We start from the raw sequence: 21873 nt of genomic DNA, 5'->3' as shown, positions 1-21873 counted from the left end.
CTTAATGAACAATGAAGGTGGACAATTGTTGAAGATTGATTAATACCGGAATCAAACCACAATTTATTTGCCCTCTGCCAAGTTCAGCTAATGCTGCATGTCAGTTTCTTCTGCCCCACACCCAACTTATCTCTACCTCTTCATGCTTGGGGGAGTTAACAAAGCTTGCATTCTAAATGGGCATCAATGCACTTCCCTGTTCACTAACTCGAACATGTATTTCACTTTCTCCATTCACACACTGATTTGTGCATGCAGGAGAAACAGTTGCTGGGAAACACTAATAACTTTACTTATTCCTTGCACATTCCATGTATAATTAAAAAAGTGTGATCTTGGGGGCAGAAGGGCAGCGGATTTAACTAGAAGTCAGGAAATGTTACACAAAATTAAAGCATAAAGTAAATGTGTTAGTTTTGTCTTTGAGTGTTTAAGGGAAAGCCTCCAATGGTAAGAGAAATATAATAGCACACGTAAACATAGTTTGTTATATCACTTCGACATATGGTGAGTTCATTGGAGGCCCTAGAACATTTGTCAAAATGGCGGCCCGGGGGCCAAATCTGGCCCGCCGGATCATTTTGTGTGGTCCGGAAAAGTAAATCATGAGTGTCGACTTTCTGTCTTAGGATCACATTCAAATGAAGAGTATATATGTATATTCAATTTCCTGATTTTCCCCCTTTTAAATTAATCATTGTGATTTTTTCCTGTTTTTAGTTCAAAAATAATTTTGTAAAATCTAAAAATATATATTAAAAAGCTAAAATAAACATTGTTTTTGGTGTATAAAAAACTGAATATTAATGGCTTTTAATCCAGTTCTTTTAATCCATTTATAATTTTTAAAAAATCTAAATATTATATATAAAATGGTCCGGCCCACGTGAAATCAAGTTGACGTTAAAGGGGCCTGCGAACCAACCCGAGTATGACACCCTTGTCCTAGAAAGTTGGATGTATTAAGCGTAGTAGTGTCTCGGCCCTCTCGGATAAAGTAGGAGGAACTTATTTTCAATCACACATGCTACTAAACTGACGACCTCAAAGAGTGAGTGGGACGGGACATGTGGTTTATCAGTCATCTTGCAGATTTGCAGTCAGCATGTCGTGGCCCAGCTACATCACGTACCGTGGCTTGGCCTTGCCACCTGGCGCACACTCTGAAGAAAGCTTGGAATATGCACAACATTTTTCCGTGGAAGACACCGATGTGTTTGCGGTGACATATCCTAAATCAGGTATTGCGTTATTGATTTCCATATGAGAATGACATGAAAACATTCTATGAGACGGGGAATAAAGAGATGTCCATGTAGTGGTTAAGGTGAATTTAATCAGCAGTGACATAATGCATGTGTCAGTCAAAGTGGAGGATGGGCAGAGGGGTGATATGATAGTGTCTAATTATTAGATTTTATTTTATTTAAGAATAACTTGTGTTACACTTTTGTTTGGTGTAGAGGCAACAGCAAGGTACAAATTCAATAAAAGTGTGATTATAATGACAATTTCATTGATCGTTTTGATTCTATTTTATGAGGTTCTGTCCAACTTGAAGTGTAATTATTTGGCATCTTAAATAAACTGGATATTAATAGTAGTTTAATTTATGACCTGCATGCATGGTTTCGAACAGTGTGACCTGACATTTAGAATCCTATCTAAGACGTGGGAGAACATTGTATTGTGTAGAATTCAGGGGAAAGGGATCGTGTTTGATAAATAAACGATCCATAAATCGCCACAATATAATTCCGAGTTAGAGTTATCTTTCCACCCTCTTTTTAACAAGTTTTGGCGAGTAGCATTCCACAATTCCACTGACGGAAGTTGAGAACTGTGGTGGCTATTTGCCTGACCCTCGGAAATATGCATAAGTTATTGTATGAGGAAGTACTGTTTACTCCTTTTTGAACCTAGGGTGGTGACATTAACTATTTTTATTTCCTAAAAGAGAAAATAAATAAGGATAAAATAGATGCTGTCTGAATTATGTTAAAGGTAATACCTCAAACTTCGTACAGTTTAGCGTTCCGACGTACTTGAACGCATCTTTGCTTCCACCTTGCCCTTCCCGAAAAAGTTGGTAGGACGAATGTGATGGCTACAGAAGAGATTTATTTTAAGCATCATGAACTCCTGTTGCCAAAGGAAACCCATTCTCAAGAAAGTCTCACATTTCTTTCTCGGGATTTCTCGTTTAAAGACGACGACGCGATTGCTGTCACGTACCCCAAATCAGGTTGGTGTTACTCAGCAAGCCCCGCTACAATTTTACTTTTGTGGTCCTTATCCATGTTTATACCACAGTTTAATATAACTCACAGAAACGGGGAAGATAAGTATTTGTGCAAATATTCAGCAATGAGTTGTAAAATCACCAGAGTTTTGTCTAGATCAGGGGTGGGCAAACTTTTCGGCCCGAGGGACACATTGACTTTAAAAATTTGACAGATGGGCTGGGTCAGCTTAAGATACGATACATATAAAAAAACTGCATCCGTTAACAGTACATATGAAACATACACAGAAAAAAAGACTAAAGGATTAAAATACTCATCACTCATCATTAAAGTAAAAAGTACAACGTAAAGTAAAAAATATTAAAATGTCATTTAAAAAAATAGAGGGGCTGTAAAAGACGAAAAACAAATAAGAGTGGACAGAGCTACTGCCACTGGCTTCCGCGTGACGGCGCCATCTTGGAAAAAGATGGCGGGGAACACCCTGAATCGGTAGCCAGCTGATCAAATTGAATTCTGGAATAATATAGAACGTAACCTTGCTTCATTCAATTGAATAGCAACAATTTGGTTTCTGCACGTGAAAAACACAAAATTATCTCTTGTGCAGGTACAACCTGGATGCAAGAGATCCTCCCACTGGTGTTGAGTGAGGGTGACTTGACTCCGATCCAAACCATTCCAAACTGGGATAGAGTTCCCTGGCTCGAGGAAAAGAGACTAAAAGAAGTTGTGCATAAATTGTCTTCTCCACGTGCGCTTGTTACACATTTTCCTTTCCGACTCATGCCGCAATCGTTCTTCTCCTCCAAAGCCAAGGTATGTAGTGGCTACAAAATACATTACTGTTTGTGCTATTACCAAATCCAATGTCATTCTGTAACCTAACTCCAGTTACTCTCCATTCTTCAGGTGATCTATGTAATGAGGAACCCCAAGGATGTCCTCGTGTCTTCCTATTATTTCCATCAGATGGCTGCTTTCCTTGAAGACCCTGGAACTTGGGAGGAGTTTATTGACAAATTCCTGGAAGGCAGAGGTTTAGTTTTTAAAAACATATCTTTCTTTCTGGGGGAATGCATTGCTCTTCAGACAATCTGGTCACCGAGTTGCAATGTCCACTCACTATGTCTATGACCCTTATTTTGACCTTTGATTTCCCAAAAAAATGATGAAATGATGTGTTTTATGTCTTCAGTGATGTTTGGCAAATGGACTGACCATGTTAAAAGCTGGAAGCACACAGACCTGGGAGACAGAATCATGTATCTTACATATGAGCAAATGATTCAGGTAATTAAAAAAATGGCTTGATTTTTTTTTTTCTTCTTTAATCTATGTTGCACACACACTGAGCATTGAGAAACACTCATATTTTGCAGGACCTTCCTGCAGCTCTACGTCTTATTGCCAATTTCCTGGGAAAGAAACTGAGTGAAGAAGTCATTAAAAAAATAGCCGACCATTGTTCTTTCAAGTCCATGAAAGGCAACATGATGTCCAACTTCAGTTTGGTTCCCAAAATGTATATGGATCCTGACAAATCTCAATTCCTTAGGAAAGGTGAGACAACACTTCTTTCTTTCCCTACAATTTACCATTTTTTTTGTGAAGGCACCCTTTACATTTAACAAATACGCCTACTGTCAGCCAAAACCACCTCATATGTTGGTTTCAGGGTTTGAATACTTTGTGCATCCTCAGTGCAGTTTGCATAATGCCTACATTGCTTTCTTAGCTAAGTTAATGTTAGGCTTTTTTCCATTACTGTGTAAATAGGTGCTTGAGCTGTAAATCCTGATAAGGAACAGCACATGATGAAAAATGTATGTTTTTCTATTACTGAGGGGGAATGATACTGGATATCAGTGCTCAAAATGTTTACTTTATTTTTCAGTTATAACATTAAACCAATGAAAAATGAAAAATAATGAATCTGCCAGCTGATCCCACTTGAACTCAAGAAGTGATACAGACTCAGCTGAATAGAACTTTACTTACATTTTTTGGTCCGTCCATTCATTTTCAATACAGTTAATCCTAATTACGTTTCCAGTCGGTTTCAATTAAGCTCCCTCCGGAATAAATATACAAAATGAGTTAAACCAGAATGCAGAAAAGGCAACTTGATGAAAATCATTGTTATATTTTCTAATACATTGTCTGAATGTATTTATAAAAATTTCATCTGTGGCTTAGGTATTGTTGGAGACTGGAAAAAACATTTCAGTTCAGAACAACTGGCCCATTTCTCCTCAACTATTTACAAGGAGATGGAGGGGGAAAATTTCACTTTGCCATGGAACTTGAGTGACACAGCAGAGGTAGCAGATGTGCATACATAAGTGTCCTAGCAATACATTTAGAATTAGATTTTCTAATAATCAGATATTTTATAACACTTTCATAGTGAGCATTACTCCCCATTACCAGAATTTGTGTACAATGAGGGGACTGAAACGTGAAGCTTCATTAACAATACTGTATACACTAACTGGCCTCATTATTAGGTACACTGTCATTGTAATCCAAAACAAGACTCACACACTGTATATAAAGGAACTGGGTTCATGCATACAATCTACCGACTGTTATCTCATAGCTTGGATGAAAATAAGGTACATATTTCTGCAATAATATATTTTTATTAACTACAATTTTATCTTTTTTAATAACAGTGTATCCTAAAATGTGATGTTCAAAGTATTTGTGCAAATGCTACTTACATTTCTGTTTTACTGTATACAAGCTAATACATTAAAATCCAATTTTTCTTGGGTTTGCCATACTGATTGGTTTAGATCTGTTAAAGATTCTCATGTGTTAAATCATAACCTGTAACCTGAACAAAGTACTTGGATGCTAATGTGGAAAAATGGCACATGACAATTAAATCATCCTCCAATAAGGTAAATACGAAAAAGTATGAATCAGAGTCAATTTAGTGCAGTGCAAGCCTGTGGAATATAATGGCAGTTTAGTGTATCTGAGTAAAGTGTAGCCTCTCTGATACTTCTACTGACCAAATTATACGCATAAGAAAGATATATATTTATGTTAGAAAAACATTCACACACATTCTGTAGATTGGCATAATTAACCAATAGAGGGCAGCATATGAACAGTTTTTCTAATATCTTGATGAATTTGGATACAAATGATGGGCTGATATTTTTGTCTTTAGAAACTGAATCTGAAAATGCGAACTCATAGGCCTGCATGCCATATTAAGCAACCACAATTTAATTCTGAGAATAAGAGACAATGAGTGCTTGGAATGAAATGGTTTTCTTTTGTATGTATTGGCATGTAGGTTAAGTAAAAATCACTGGCAGTTCAAATTGATGGTCTTCATGACTTACCTACACAGGAAAAAACAGACAGAAATAGGGCATACAATGAATACATTTAATACGTAAATATGATTACTCAGTTTCCGTGATCAAAGCATGATTTGAAGCTCTGATAAAAGTGAAAGGTGCAATTTGTCAATAATTTGTTTTAACTTTCATAGTCATCCGAAATGTTAGACGATTGGGTTTCCCCACAAAATCTTGCTGAAAGTGGTGGTGTAAAATGAAATAAAAGAGGGTTTTTAGAATACTTAATAAATTAAAGCAGAGTAATAGGTTGCATAAGTGGTTTCCTGTTGGGAACCACAGGGAAAGATACATGGACTGCCCTGATGTATAGTTGATATGCTTTACAAAGGTAAAGGGTCATGAAAATGGTTGGGTGCTTAAATGGGAAACTGATACACAGGCATGGAAAAGTTTGGTGTTCCTGTATGAGACCAGGTTCATTCACATTGTGCACATCTTAAATAACGGATTAAGACTTCTGGACTTGGTATTATACCTATCTTAAAATCTGTTCTAGTTCAGCTCTTTGGTGTTTGAGGGGGTCAGGGTGTGGGTTCACAGTCATTCCGTTCCAACTCACCTAAACACACCTTTACAGAATATTTGTATACTGAGTCATCGACAATCTGGTGCAGAAAACAGTCTTCTTTAAACTCTAGCTGAATTGAAAGTATCTAATAGTCCCAAATGTATGCAAGATGAGAAAACGTAACTATGATGATTTTATGATATTGGGTGTAGTGTGTAAAAAAAAACTTATGACCACATTTTTGATAAACACATTGAAACTTTCCCTTATGTAATTTGACTGTATGAGTGGGAGGCCCTTGTGCATGTGTCTCTTATCTGTCCCCTGAGTCTTGACACTATGCTATTACATTCAATTACATGGTGGCCTATTTTGTCTGTGTGTGTGTGTGTGTGTGTGTGTGTGTGTGTGTGTGTGTGTGTGTGTGTGTGTGTGTGTGTGTGTGTGTGTGTGTCGGGGTGAGTGTGAGAGAGTATATGTGTATATTGCAGACCTTGTGGTGCCTGCTATGGGACACCCACTTTGCTTCTGCCTTGCACCCAATGGGCCAACCCCGGGCTGCCCACAGGATGCCTTCCTTTGATGCTTTTCCCCATCAAGACGCACGCACATGAGCATGCAAAGACACGCACACCCACACACCCATCACTACAAAGATCATTCAGCCGGCCGAGTCCTCTCGAGCCTGTACGGAGCCAATCTCACATTTATCTGATGCTCAGAAGTTTACTTAAGTCCAACCCATATTTTTCTTTTTATCAGCTATTTGGTTAAAAACAAGCTCTCGAGTTAATTTAAATCCATGCATTATGTTTACATTTTCTCATACAATGAAAAAGGTATTTAAAAAAACTGTTTTTGTTAGTGACACCTTTTAGTGTTGTATAAACCACCTACAGTGTTCCCTCGCCACTTCACGGTTCAGACACCGCGGACTCAGAGCTTTGTGGATTTTTTTGGGAAAAAAATAAAAATAAAAATATACAAATATTACATTGCGACAACATTTTTACAGTTTTTTTTTGTTATAACATGAATTTCACTCTCTGTATACTGTATACAGGGGGGGGGGTAAAAATAAATAAAAAAATAAAAAATAAAAACCAAAAATATATATATATATTTTTTTAATTAAATTCAAATTAAGCATTTTTGAAGGGGAATCCCTACTTCGCGGAAATTCACTTATCTCGGGTGGTCCCGGTCCCCGTTAACCGCGATTACCGAGGGAAGACTGTACAGTTATACCCAATTCAATATCCGGCTATTTAGTTTCACTGGACACTCTAAATTCATAATCTGTCTTAAATCTTGCGAGTAAAGGTGATCTAGATTTGGGTGTAACCTGCTTCCCAGCTAGGTTAAGATCCATCTCAGCCTAAACAGGATGAGTGCTAAAGAAGATGGATGGTTGAATGTTCAAAGTTAAATTCATTCCACAATTAAAGACATCCTGTCTCGTGAGCGATGGCATGGGAAATGGCGTCACTGACCAACATTCTCTGAAACATGAGCTTTTAGCCTCATTCTAGCCATCATTTGCTAAATTACCCATGTCTCTGATGCCTTTGTTAGATACGTTCAGACTGCTGTGTGCCCAACCAAGGATCATATAGGGATGCTATGGACAAAAAAAATGACCAGTGGAGTGCACACTTGATGTTTCTCTTATGCGACCCGGCGTGCAAATGGTTAGTGCATCGGTCTCATAGTTCTGGGGTACAGTGTTCGATCCAAGGCGGGGCCTCTCTGTCTACAACTCCCCAGGCCTGTGTGGGTTTTCTCCGGGCTCTCCGGTTTCCTCAGCATCCCAAAAACATACAGGGTAGGCCAGTTGAACACTCTATATTGCCTCTAGGTATTAGTGTCAGCATTATCCATCTCTTTGTACCTTGCAATTGGCTGGACACCAATTCAGGTTAAGTGATACAGAAAAAGAATGAATGAATGAATAAAAAATAATTTTATTTTGTCTGCTACAAAAAAAAAGAATCATATACCCTGGCCACATTTTGCGTTAAACAGAAAAGTTCTTTTTTTTCTTAGCTGGAAACGTCGTAAGTTTTATGAATTTCACTTGCCCTTTCATCATTATTGTTACCTTTTGAAAAGTACAAGTGTCATTATTTAAGGAAAATTAAATATGTTGCACCGCTCGAAAGGACACTGGAACTACGTACTGCCTTTCTAACTATGACTTTAAAACATTGGATATGTTTGTATTGAGAATGAAACAAACATTTTTTCCAATGCAAAACTAAATTTTAAAAAATATCCAATTGAATATATCTTCATTTTCTAAATCTTCTTAACTTTATCTTACCAATTCTTCTTCCCAAATTCATAAGATAATCCTCACTTTCCTGAAATTAGAAGAGATAAACTAGAGCATACCTGCGACCCCTCAAAAGAATAAGTGAAAATAAATGAATGGACGAAGATTCCCAAGAAGAACAACTTCACGCAACTAAATCCCTCACACACACGCATGACCCACCCAGGGTGCCTGCTTAGTTCCGGGCTTTGGTGCAATTAGCAATAATAGCAGGAAGCTAGTTAACTTTATCTACCAGACCCTGGACCGGTCACGTAGGGATACTGCAGAGAGGGAGGGGGGGGGGGGGGAGGGGGGGGGGGGGTCGTTTGCCAGAAGATGAGAGGTGCTTGTAATATAATACCAGAGCATTCATTACTGGTTCCCATTCAGCCTGGAAATAACCATTTTTAAATACAAAATCTCCTTTTAACAACTCATTGTTTGGGAGTGTTGGCATTTAAATAAAGTAAACATCGAATTTCTCACATTAGAACCATATCTAGCGTGTGCTTTTCGATATACATATTTGTATACATTTTTTTAAAGATAACATGTTTTATTTGCATGAAGGCTCCTGACTGCAACAATAAAAAGCCCATTCTTTCCCTTTTTAATTTTCTGTAAGAATTTATCCACGAGTGCGTGTATTGAAATGGGTGAATGAAGAAAATGGCTTTGTCGGTAAATTGGCACAATGATAATGTTATGAGTATGTGCTTGAAAGTATTTGAGGATGTAGTCAGGGAGGCCCAAAAGAGATCCAACAAAACAAACAAGAGAAATCCCTGAATGGAGCTCAGACACAACAGTCACGTAGCTTTCACTAGCAGGCAGACAGGCGGGCGCATGGAGGATACTGCCCCCGACTCTCCGTTTAGCGTGATTGTATTTCTGCTGCATTTGTATCAACATCTGCGTGAGTTGTTGATACACCAGGTCATGTGTCACCACACATAGAGTAAATATCATCCCGATGTGTCTGCTAAGAATGAACTTGACTAAACATCTTCAAATAGATGAGTTCATCCATGTGTGTATTTACAAATTATAACATGTATTTTTACAGTCGAGTCAATGCCTTAATTTTATAAAGTGGTTTATTGTTTGGTGTATTTCAATTTTTTTTTTTATCGTCTCTATCAATTATGTTAAAATAATGTTTACTGCATGTGTTTGGAGGATGATATCGTTCACTGCAATGTTTAGACTTTCACATATAAAGGCTTACAAAATAAACTTAGTGGCAAATAAACGGCTTATTTGAATGCTTATTTGTGTGTTTGTTCCTGTTTCGCAGCATTTAAGTTGATAACTTTGAATCCACAATTTAAAAAATAATCTCAGAATAGAAAAGGAAGACTTTAAACATCATTACACATTGTGAAGAAAATTGCAACGTTGACCAATTAGGTGACCCTTTTAGCAACAAAGGACGGATATCGTAGCACTGCACATCTGGAGATGCCTTTTGTAATGTGGGTTCAGCTGTTGTGGCTGTTCACATTAAGACTGATGAGAGAATTAAAGGCATCATTCAGGGTTGTTTTAATTCCCAAGTTGGATGGTGAGTGAAATGTCTTACTGGAAAATCCTTTCATTGTGTTCTACCATGATATCACTCCTAAAGATATAGTTTATATGTCATCAGGCCAGAGAACAGGAAAAATCCTAAATAAACTCACTATTTAGAACATATTGGACAGTTTCTAAAATATGACAAAGACATGCAGTTCAAGGAATAGAACAGTACACAACAGGTTTTATTTATAAATGACACAATGATCGTCATCAATAAATATTTAGACGACATCCTACCGTTTCTCTGTCCTCACTGTGTATAAATATAATGCAGATAAATATAGCCAGCAGTGTTGAAGCCATTCTAGTAACAACATAAACAGTGAGGAAAAGGATTGTATCTCTTCTTTTTATAACTCATGCAATAATATTTCTATTTCAGTAAAAAATGACATTGAGTGCATTTTCAGACATATGCAATCCATACAAAAGGGAAAAGTACAATGCAATTTTTATTTAATTTCTGAAATGTGAAGAGGCAGTGAGGTTTTTTTTCCATGTGTGTTAAGTAGAAAACAACTGTTATTTCTTATCAAGGAAGTTCTCAAAATTATTATTTTTTCATTAATGGGGGAAAATGTATTTTTGGCAATGAAATGATAGTGGCAATGGGAAATTAGCCATCATGTGCTGCAACATCTATTTTCTACAGTGTCTATCCACTTGTGCCTGTGTGCAAATGTCCTCGTACACTTTAGGCCAGTTGGTCACCAGCCAATCATATGGTTTAAAGTATGTATAGAAAAACAACCCTCCATGCTCACATTCAAATATATGAAGTAAAGTTTTTAAATATTAGAATGCCTGTTTCTATACTCATTACATTTCACATTCACGCTTTTTAGGCCTCAATTATCTGTCTTATCAACCAATAGTTTGGAAATGTATTTATGCAAGTGGTTGTTTTTGGTGGGTTTATGAAGTTGAGAGTTTGAAGATGTGAACGGTGTCATTTTTTGTAGTGACATGTTGTGGTGTGACTATGAATCGGCAAAGCTGTTAACCTTTTATATTTAAATGAGCCAATGGCATTTAATGCGAAGATTTTGGTCAATAAATATTTTCTGTATTAATAAACAGACTGATGTAATAGGGCAACCAAAGTGGAAGGATATTTTAAACATGACATCAGTCACACACAGCTCTATTTGTGTTTTCATAATTTTGCTTTAATCTCCAAGGGTCCATCCATATCAGGTCAGTTATTATGAACAATTTTGCATCCAATTCCACTGACAGGCTTTGACCCCTAACTTTAAATCTGACCATCTATTTAAATGCACACGTACACCCACGCATACGCAAATAGATGTGAGTTTCTCGAGAAGAGTGCAGGAGGTGTGTCTTGTCCAATCACAAGCGTCTCTGTTTGTCTTTCCTTCCGTTTCCTACTGTCTCGCCATCATGTCTTCACGGTCCCCTCATTGTTTGTCTTGGTAACACAGCATTGATTGTGATGATGTATAATCTAAAAAAAAAGTGTACATTCATTATGTAATTGTATTTACTTCAATATATACAACGTCGATTCTATGCATTGTTTTGTATTCACAAGTGGAAAACAGCCAAACAGTACATGTATAATGACGTAGAAAGAGAGAGCCGTAAACAATTCATATTTTCTAATGTTATTTCTTGAGAGCAATTCTCAGATTTGAATGGTAAAAACACATGAAAATGTGTGATTTCTTTGTGATTTCATCACGTAAAGTACAAAAAAACTGAAATTTTTGACAACAATGTTATGCTGTTGCTAATAAATGAGTATCAGGGATATCATACCCACAAAAGAGTAATAAAAAAAACTAATTATGATTGAAGAGGTGGTAGAAGTAGTGTCACAGTTTCCATATTTTACCTCACAGGTTAGTGGAGAGCCATATGCCCCCATGAAAAGAGCCACATGTGGCTTCCGAGCCATAAGTTCGCTACCTCTGACTTATGATCTTCACAGTGGTGGATCCTAAAAGGGCCTTAAATTTAATTTACCACCTCCTTTGTAATCGAAATTCTAACACAGGTGCTTTTTTACTACATGCAGACCCCAGTGGGTAGATTTGAAGGTTAACACTTTATTATTATTTTAAAATAACAATCTTCTCTACAGAATGATGGGAAATGTCACAAGTAAAAAGACTTAGTCTGTGCCCACCCATGTTAATGACCCTCATTTTCAGCACACTCCAATTTAATGAGCCATAATAGCACCTCCCGATAGTCAAGCCGATAGATACCCCCATTGGACTATTTATGTTTTCATTAGCTGCTTGACTCTGGCGTGAAGATACTGATAGGTTATCAATGTGAGGTGGGAGGGGCAGGCCGGTAAATGAAAGCGATAGGACCCGGGGGAACATGTCCTCGGAAAGTAGGAAGATCAAAGAACTATGACGAAAGCACAATATTCCAAAGTGTGATATTTGGGTGTTGCGGGATTACTATCTGAACTTTTTCAAGACAAACATTGCCGGACTGGACAGAATATTGACCAAAAAACTAATTTTTCACTCCAAATCTCACATTTATCGGATGCTCAGAAGTTTACTTAAGTCCAACCCATATTTTCTTTTTATCAGTTATGTGGTTAAAAACAAGTTTCTCTCTAGTTAATGTAAATCCGTGCATTGTGTTTACCATTTCCCGTACAATGAAAAAGTTTTTGTTAGTAACACCTTCTAGTGTTGGTTAAACCACATACAGTTAAACCCAATTCAATATCCTGCTAAGTAGTTTCACTAAACAAATGTCAAACCAGACTAGATTACATGTTTTTATGTGGAAAGTAGAGTACCTGGAGACCATGCAAACTCCACAACCCACTCGGGATTGAACTTTTGATCTCAGAACTGTGAGGTGGACATGTTAAGGACTCTCTTCCACCCTGCCGCCTAGAAAAGAAATACATTCTTTCAAATTTTTGGACCCATTATTATATATCTTGAATAATTCTAAAATTCAATGTCTTAGTTTGTTTCTTGAGTTAGTACCCCGCAATTGTCTGGCAACCAATTCAGTTTGAACCCGTCTTACTACCCTTTATTGACTATGATAGGTTCCTTCACTTTGCAACCCTTGTGAGGATAAGAGGCTTAGAAAATGAATGAATGATTGAATGTTCTCCTTTGTGGCGATAAAATCATTCATATCACATATATGGTACAAAAGAAGCATGATTCCAAAATAAACACTTAGACTTGGATTGGATTGGATTGGAGAACTTTATTGTAACTTGTTGTAACTTGTATTTGATAAGCATGTTATGTACTGAAATAAAAAAGGTTAAAATGTTTAACAGCCATTTTTACTTATGAATGACAAAATTACATGTTGAGGTGGTAGTGTCCTCTGAGATGCTTTCTCTCCACCCACTTCTTGTTTCCTTACATGCCCTCCTCATCGTCCCTATATAATCTCAGACATAAACCCTGCTTTTGGTAATAGCCTTGAAAGTGGGTGTTGTATTTGGGGCTGAAGAAGCATTTCCATCATTTAACCAGACAGCATTTTTGGGAAAACTATGGCAAGAGAGAATTTAATTTTCATCACATTGAACCTACTTATGGTGTTGTGGAGTATTGGTAAGTCTGCCATTTTTATAACATTTGTAGAAATAATCAGTAGACATCATACAAAAAGGGTGTGAGGTTTGATTCCCTGAAGAATGAATTGTTGTGACATTTCTATAGTTCTTTGAAGATGAGAACATTTAGTTTTTTTTTCTTGACTTTATTTGAAAGTGGAAATTCATTGAGGTATAACTCTGAAATTGCGAATTTAAGGGATAAAGTTATTTTGTACTGTACATTGTTGAATGCGTGTTGAAAGAATACAGTAAGTGAACAATATTTTTAATAGATCGACTTTCTTTCCCTGTTCATTAGATGCAAAAATGGAAATCATCACCAGCAAGCAAGATATTCAAGTTGGAGATGAGCTTTTATTGTTGTGCAAAGGTCAGTTTTCCCCATTTCACTCTAATATTTCCTTTTTTTTAATCTCTATTTTAACAATGACACATCCTTGAAACTCCTTTTCATGTACATGTTTTTCTTTCATAGCTGGGGGAGAAGGACATATAACATGGCGAAAGGATGACGAGGACATTGATGAAGAAATGACCACAAAAGTGGACGAGTCCTCCTCTAAATTGGTCATCAAGAGTGCCACAGTGGAGGATGCAGGAAGGTACACTTGCCTGTGTGATTTTGACAGCGGCCACATGGATGAGGTTCAAACATGGATTTATGTTTACGGTATGTAAGTACGCATCATATGCTGTACATATACTAAATTGGAGAGAATGTGCTTACTAACAGTCTAATGAGTTGTATTAACAATTCAATATGATGAAATTTTAGAAAAATTCCCGCATTAATATTATAGTATTCATTCATTTTACGAGTTGCTTAGCCTCTCGAGGATCGCAGGGGTGCTGGATTCTATCCCAGCCAATCATAGGAGGTCAGTGGGGTACACCCCAAATTGGTTGCCACGTGATCGCTGGGCACAAGGAAACTAATAAACATTTTGTATGCACACAAAAGGATTTCAAAGGTTTGAATGAGAGTTAATTTTGTTATGTTTATCTTGTTTTCTCAGTAACATTTTGAATACTTTTTGTTTGTGGAGCCACTCATTTCTCTGTGTAACCCTGTTGCTTGAGAACAAATGGCATCTAGTGCACTTGTTCCTGTCCAGCTCTCTCACAGTGTCCAATAAATGGAGTAGCTTTCAAATACTGCATTGTGCTTGTATGCCAATGTACGTCAACAATCATAGGAATGCCGTAGAAGTCAAATTAAATTAGATCCAAAATCTTTAAACTACATTACTGCTCTAATTAGTAAAAGTACATGTGTTGACAAACTAGCTGACATGTATTTGTTGAGGAAGCTGCTATTCCACAATGGATTCCAAAGACTCAGTTAAAATAAGATTTATACACTTTTTTTTACTATTAACAAGAAATTATAAAAATCAGAAAATGACATCCAAAGAGGAGAAATCCAATTCACCTAAAGTTATGTCTTTAAGATATTATTCCATCAATCACTCCTCTTTTCTTTTAGTCTCGGGGAAGAAAATAAAAGTGAACAAATCAGGCAGTATTCATTTTCCGTACCGCTTTTCCTCACAAGTGTCGTAGGGGTGCTGGAGCCAATGACAGCCAACTGTGGACACCAGGCGGGGGACAACACCCTTAATTCAGGGCCAGTTTTTCTTGCTCACAAAACTGAGAAACTATAATAAAATTATAAAACCTATCTCACAGTGTCAAACTCAGAAATTAATTGGGTAGTTCAGGTTGGTAGATCTGTCAAACCTATGTTAAAATCTTAAATGTAGGCAAAATCATTTTGTTTATCTTTTTTTCTTTTGTCAGAGGGTCCGTCGTTTGAAAGCACTCCTATCTACCATGAGTTTTTGGAGGGCACAAATGGAGCAGTGCCTTGCCGGGTGTTTGGCCAACCAGCTGTGGAGGTCCGCTGGACGGAGTCAATGTCCTCTCATGGTAAGATGATAATTTGATGACTTGGCAAAGGTTATTTGTTATTTGAATAGCATGTGGATATTATCTTTTTTGTTATTTGTCTTTATCTAGGGAAGAATGTGCAACAGCTACCTAATAACACACTGCTGTTTGAAAAGGTCAAGCGACAAAATGCCGGAACTTATGTGTGCCAGGCCCAGATCAAAGGAAGGCCTGTCTTTAAACAACTTTCCATATCAGTGGTTGTCAATGGTGCGTTTGAAATCATGCATTTGCACATATATGTTGACTTTATGAATTTTGCAAAACCAAAAAAAAAAACAATTGGAAAGTTATCCATCGCGTTTTGAAGAGTGAATGAATGAAATATCTACTATATCCATAAACTTTTTTTGAAGCTCCTCCAACTGTGCATGTGAATGAAGAAGTGAAAAAAGTCATCGCTGGACCGGAAACCAATGTTTCCTTGGTTTGTTTGGTTGACGGCCACCCAAAACCCGATATTACCTGGAACATGTAAGACCTCATTTCAAACATTCTCAAAATTTGCTTACTACTTTAATTTCACATTTCATGTTGATGTAATTTTGAAAAAAACTTCTGAGAAATATCCCTGTAATATCTCTTAATATCAAGACTTTTATTCTTGAGGGATCTTAGCAAAATACGCCTTTAAATACACTTATCAAATACACTTTTCAACCTATTTTAAATAAATTTAAGCAAACAAAACAGTGTGCAAGACTTAAATATATAGAAAAAGCATACTCTTCTTTTGCAGGCCGACATTATATGATCCCACACATCACACGTTCAACTCTGACCGCAGCCAGTTGACCATTAGGTCAGTTGTCAGGGAAGATTACGGGGAGTACATTTGTACTGCAACCAACAAGATTAGTGAAAGCAGTGCTGCCATTATGCTTCATGTCTTTGGTATGTTTTATTCTATTCTGACCTCAATTGGAATTTAGGATTTCAAAGTAATTAAATGTATTAATGTTATGGTAGAATTATGGTTGCTGTGGTGGTGAGAGAATTCTTTCATTCCAGAGACCCCAGAGGTGTCATTGAGTGTAGAGCACCTGAATATCAGTGTGGGGGGAAGTGTGGCTGTCGTCTGCAATGTTTCTGGCCTACCTCAGCCTCAATTGCACTGGATCAAAAAGTTCAACGGGCAGACATTGGTAGGAGTAACACTCATACATATACACATATAGATAGGCCAGGGGTCGGGAACCTTTTTGACAGAGAGAGAGCCCCAAACAATTCATATTTTCAATTGTTATTCATTGAGATCCATACTCAGAATTTACCAGAAGTCAAAATACATGAAAACATGTGCATTTTTTAGTCATTTCACTGCCTTTAAAGTAGAAAAAGTCCCAGAATTATGTTGACAAAATTGTTACCCTGCTAATCAATGGGATGCATGCATGTTGCATGCAGAAATGTTTCATTAAAAACTGGAGGATTAAAGCGACTCTAGACATAAAGTCCAGATTTTAGCTTACAGTTTAGCGGAGAGCCTTAAGCACCAATCAAAAGAGCCACATGTGGCTCAAGAGCCATAGATTCCCTACCCTTGATGATAGGTACACACACTAAGCCAGGGGCGGGCAAACTGGTCCTAAGGGCCGCTGCGGGTCCAGGTTTTTGTTCAAACCGATCTAGTACAGACAATTTAACCAACAGGGTTTCTGCTGAAACAGGAACCACCTGACTGTAATCCACTCATTGCACTTGTTGGACACCAGATTGGTGAAAAGGTGTCCTTTTTATGGTTTGAAATGAAAACCCGCACCCACTGCAGCCCTTTGTGTAATTGTTTGCCCACCCCTGCACTAAGCAAATTGTGTTAAGTGTTCCTTCTACTATATATGACGCCATATGGTTGAGTTTAACTCTATGGTTTGTATGACAAGGTAACAGAGTGTTTACCATGTCCACCTCACAGTTCTAAGATGAAGGGTTCATTCCCTGGTGCAAGGTCGGGAAACTATGTGATGGAGAGAACCATAATAATTTCATACTTTCAATTGTTATTCTTTGAGAGCCATACTGAAAAATCTAAAAGCAAAAATACATACAAATGTGTAAATTCTTTAGTCTTTTACTGCTTTTAAAGTACAAAAGTCACTGGATTCTTTGGACAAAGATATGTCAGCGCCACAGTGCCGACATAACACTCATATTGGTGCATTCTCAAAAGAGCCATATATGACTCCCAAGCCATAGGTTTCTGACCACAGCCCTGGTGAGTTCTTACATTCTTGTAGGGAGTTTTGCATGGTCTTCCCAAACTTTCCAGGTGATTTGGTTTCCTCTTACACACCAAAACATGCATGGTAGGCTGGTTGAAAACTCTAAATTGTCTCTAGTTTTAAATGTGATCACGATTGGTTGTTTTTGCCATTGTACCTTGTGATTGTCCGGTCTTGAATCTGATTGGGTGAAACAGCTAACATTCACATATGTCTTTTATATGAAGAATTGCAAAAAAGAATTTTGAAAATACATTAATGCGATTATTGACCTCTATCCTCTTTAGGATTCACCTTCTGGCCGTGTCCGTGTTGTGGGTGGAGTTTTAATAATCAACAGAATAGTGCCTTCTGATGGTGGTCAGTATTCCTGTAGGGCTGTTGGCATTATTGGAAATGCGTCAAGAGATGTTGCAATTTTCAGTAAGTGCAAACTTAATATTTACATTTATCCAGTGTGAAATCACATCTGGAATTTGAAAGAGGTGCACGATATTAGTTTAAGACATTTTGTTTTCCCTCTATGTCCTCTCTGCAGCCCAGCCTGGTCCGCCACCCTACTTATCAGTCTCACCTGGATCAACATCAGTCTTTTTCTCACTTAAAACTCCACCCATTAATGGTGGAACACCCATTACAAACTTCATCCTGCAGTGGCGACAAAATGCAGCAGAGCAGTGGCAAGAGGTCACAGTGCCCGCAGCAGGTAAATCTTTCTTCCTGCATAACTAATTTGAAATCATTGCCTACAACTGTTACACTCTAATTGTGTTTGTGCTTGTAGAAACCCTGGCTATAACCTCCCTTAACCCCTACACAATGTACACTGTACGTTTAGCTGCCTCTAATGCAGTGGGATTAGGCCAATTCTCAGACACATACGAGGTCCGAACTGAAGGGATACGTGAGTGTCACTTAAATACGTTGTTTTCCTGAGCCATTTTTGGATTAGTAGTTACATGTTGAAAAGCATAACAGGAGTGTTCATATTTTGGTGTGCAATTGATTATAGGCCTGAAAAGTTGTGGCCATTTACTGCTTCATACTATTACTAGCTATCATGACATGTTTATCAAAGGTTATAGTAAAATAGTCATGTAACTATGTATTGCTCAAATGCATGCATTTTTAGTCATATTATGCGTTGACACTCATTTTATATTTTGTGTCCTATTGTCTTGAATCATCGACATCATCATCAATTTCGTGTCTGGCTGCCTGACGCTGTTGTAATGATCTCCTATTATCCGTAAACAGAAGGTAGGATACATACACTGCATAGCTGAATTTGCTTCACATCATAACATTGGTTGTTATATTATTGTTGTTTATGAATATGAATTCATCCTCATAAAATTTAACAATGTTTTGCAATGTATTTTGTACATTTGATCATCTAGGTGAACCAGACATCCCACTTTTGTTGTGTGATGAGATGAAAGTAGGGGGCAACTCTTTTTTTATTCCCCTCAAACCTGCTGACAATGGCAAGACTCCTCTCCTCCACTACAATCTCCGATATCGAGAGGTCAAGCTCAACATGCATTTGCATTCTTTTGTTTGTTCGACTATATAAAACAAAAAAAAAGGCTTCAGAAAGCAAATAATCCATGTGAATTTCTCAAATGTACTTATTGTATGTTACCTTTCCCTTTCCATTTTCTCCAGGATAAAGATAGTGCCAAGTGGAAAGAGAAGCAGCTGTCATCCAGCACTGACTCTATCAACCTCATAGACCTGACCTATGGCTCTGACTATCTCCTGGAAGTCATAGCAGTCAATTCTAATGGTACTTCTCTCCCTGCAACATTCAACTTCACCATTGCAGAGAAGCCTGGTAAGAATCAGATCCTCTCAGATAAAGCAAGTGCCAACCTAACCCCCAATTTATTAAAATATCCCATTTGCAATCACAGTGCGTAGCATGACAAAAGGCAGTGTAGTTGGCATAGTCATGGTGATCATCTTGGTCATTTTCTTGGCTGTGGATGTCACCTGCTGCTATAGAAACCGCTGTGGCCTGCTCATGTCCATCACAGAGAAACTTTTTGGACAAAAAGTCCCAGGCCTGAAAGCGTTTGAAGAAGGAGAAGTGGGGACTAATGGGTATGTTTATATACAATTTCCCCAGCCAATTTCAAATTGAAGTAGGTCAATGTGTTTTTAAATGTGTTTGTTTTGTGAATATTAATGTAGGGAAGTTAAAATGAACGGGATGTCCACTCCAAGAGGTGGCAGGCATCAAACAGGAGTTCAGACACTTTCCTCAAAGGATGGGGAAGTACTCACAGAGGTCACCAGTGACAAAGCTTCTCTCACTAAACACGAGTATGTGCCATCAATTTCTTAAGATTAAATATATATTTTGATATTGAATATTAACATGTACAGAAGAATAACAAGATGACTATATGATTGCAATTCTTGTAACTCATAAAAGTTTCAGCACCAAAAATGTCAGGGGTGACAAACAAGTTCCACACAAAGAGACAAAAATGTTAAACTGTGGAAGTCAAAGAGTCCAATAAGCCAAATATTTTAAAAAATATATAATTTATTACTTGTTTTTAATGGGTCATGATGAATTTGAGTGTCTTTTAAGAGAGAATAAAAATAAGACAAACATAAAACAAAGAAAAGAGCCATACTACATACAAAATATGACAAGAAAGACCTGCATTCATTTTGGCCGGGAGCCGCATGCGGCTTGAGAGCCCCGTGTTTGGTACCCCCTGAAATAGGTAAACATGGTTGCATGAAAGAGAGTGTGTTAAAACCTCCAGTTAATTTATTTTATTGGTGTACATAGTCCTAATCACAGTAAAATAAACAATGTTTAGTATAAATAAAAAAAATATACATGTGTATACTAGTGTAAATATCTTATTCGCAATCAAACTAGTCTTGCACATGATAATGCTGGGAAAATATAATGTTATTTACATAAAATTTTTAATAAAGCAATTTATATGATTATGTATTTGTTGTTTTTCTCCGTCAGGAAAACTCAACAAGACAGAAGTTTACCCGTCGTGAAAGCATGAGGCTAACATCAAGAAAAAAAAGCGGGACAGAAAATACAGATTTCCCAGAAAACATAATTTGAGTGTAATCTCGAGGAATCAGCAGAAAAAGACTATTTTTTTAGATGCTGATTTATAAAAGTAAGGACAGCAACTCTATAAAAGATCTGACACATCTCAGAATGAAAGACAATCTTCCAGTTAAAAAGTCAACTCACCAGTGACATATCTTTTCCATCATCTCATAATATAGGTTGTTTTTTTGGCTGAGATATTTACCCTAAATCTGCTTTTGTGCTTTGGATGATCTTGAGATCGGTCTTCTACAGGGTATACACGTTTGTAAGTTATTCCTGAAATGACAATGTTTGCAAAAAGCACTTTTTAAATGTTGAACACAGATATAGTTTGTTAATTGAAGACAGGCTCTATTGCAGGTGTTCAACATTTAAAAGGCCTATCTGTGAGCAGCAAGAATTCTGTAAAATGAATGGATTCCTGTTTCTGTTAATATTATTTGAATTTTGCATTGTTATTAATTTTGTAGACGTGCTGCTAAACTAATTTATAAGCTATGAATCACTAACAAAAAACGCAAAACATTAAAAATGATCACTTTTATGATAACACAATATTGTATAATGTATATAAAGTTTGAAGTTTGCGTTCCAGTGTAGCGGCTGTCTTTCATGCTTACAAATCACATAAGTTGGTGAATTGTTGTGTGGTTGTAAATATGTATATTTTTATATTTGTTAGAATTATATCCAGTCAGAGCAATATTTGGAATCATCTTTCATTTTTATTTTTTATTATTATTGAGTATTCAAATATTGGAAAGAGAAAATATTTAGTAGTTTTGGCCCAGTATTGTTGTGACATTTTTACTCAGGGCTATACTAACTTTTGCTTTTGTTTTCCAAACTGCACACCTACTACCCAAGATTGAAAAAAAGTGTAATTCCTTCACTTTTGTCTCATTGAAACATGTAATAAAATGTTTCCAAAAATGCTTAGTGTTGTGAAATCTGAGTTTTTTTATTTTATTATCAAAAATGTCTTT

The 21873-nt window shown here is 37.0% G+C and overlaps 2 protein-coding genes across 3 annotated transcripts; both read left to right on the top strand.

Annotated features, from left to right (window-relative positions):
- Positions 1 to 1067: 1067 nt before the first annotated feature.
- Positions 1068 to 6348, top strand: sult2st3 (sulfotransferase family 2, cytosolic sulfotransferase 3). 2 transcript variants are annotated; one of them, XM_077721840.1, is made up of 6 exons: positions 1068 to 1241; positions 2857 to 3065; positions 3159 to 3285; positions 3445 to 3539; positions 3629 to 3809; positions 4446 to 6348. In XM_077721840.1, the coding sequence occupies exons 1-6, from the start codon at positions 1106 to 1108 to the stop codon at positions 4589 to 4591; spliced, it is 894 nt and encodes a 297-aa protein (XP_077577966.1). In that variant the 5' UTR covers positions 1068 to 1105; the 3' UTR covers positions 4592 to 6348. The 2 variants fall into 2 exon arrangements, with proteins under 2 accessions (XP_077577966.1, XP_077577965.1); XM_077721839.1 differs by lacking the exon at positions 1068 to 1241 and adding an exon at positions 1843 to 2245.
- Positions 6349 to 13474: 7126 nt separating this feature from the next.
- Positions 13475 to 21822, top strand: ncam3 (neural cell adhesion molecule 3). The gene is made up of 16 exons (XM_077721822.1): positions 13475 to 13610; positions 13914 to 13985; positions 14091 to 14285; positions 15416 to 15544; positions 15635 to 15775; positions 15922 to 16039; positions 16305 to 16459; positions 16577 to 16710; positions 18075 to 18210; positions 18326 to 18493; positions 18572 to 18691; positions 19188 to 19315; positions 19456 to 19624; positions 19704 to 19893; positions 19984 to 20115; positions 20789 to 21822. Exons 1-16 carry the CDS (start codon positions 13550 to 13552, stop codon positions 20829 to 20831), a joined length of 2091 nt encoding a protein of 696 aa, XP_077577948.1. The 5' UTR covers positions 13475 to 13549; the 3' UTR covers positions 20832 to 21822.
- Positions 21823 to 21873: the final 51 nt, after the last annotated feature.

The sequence above is a fragment of the Stigmatopora nigra genome, chromosome 7 (assembly GCF_051989575.1).
Source record: "Stigmatopora nigra isolate UIUO_SnigA chromosome 7, RoL_Snig_1.1, whole genome shotgun sequence".
NCBI lineage: Eukaryota > Metazoa > Chordata > Actinopteri > Syngnathiformes > Syngnathidae > Stigmatopora > Stigmatopora nigra.
Note: the sequence above shows the minus strand (reverse complement) of the source record. Positions and strands in the feature narration are given on the sequence as shown.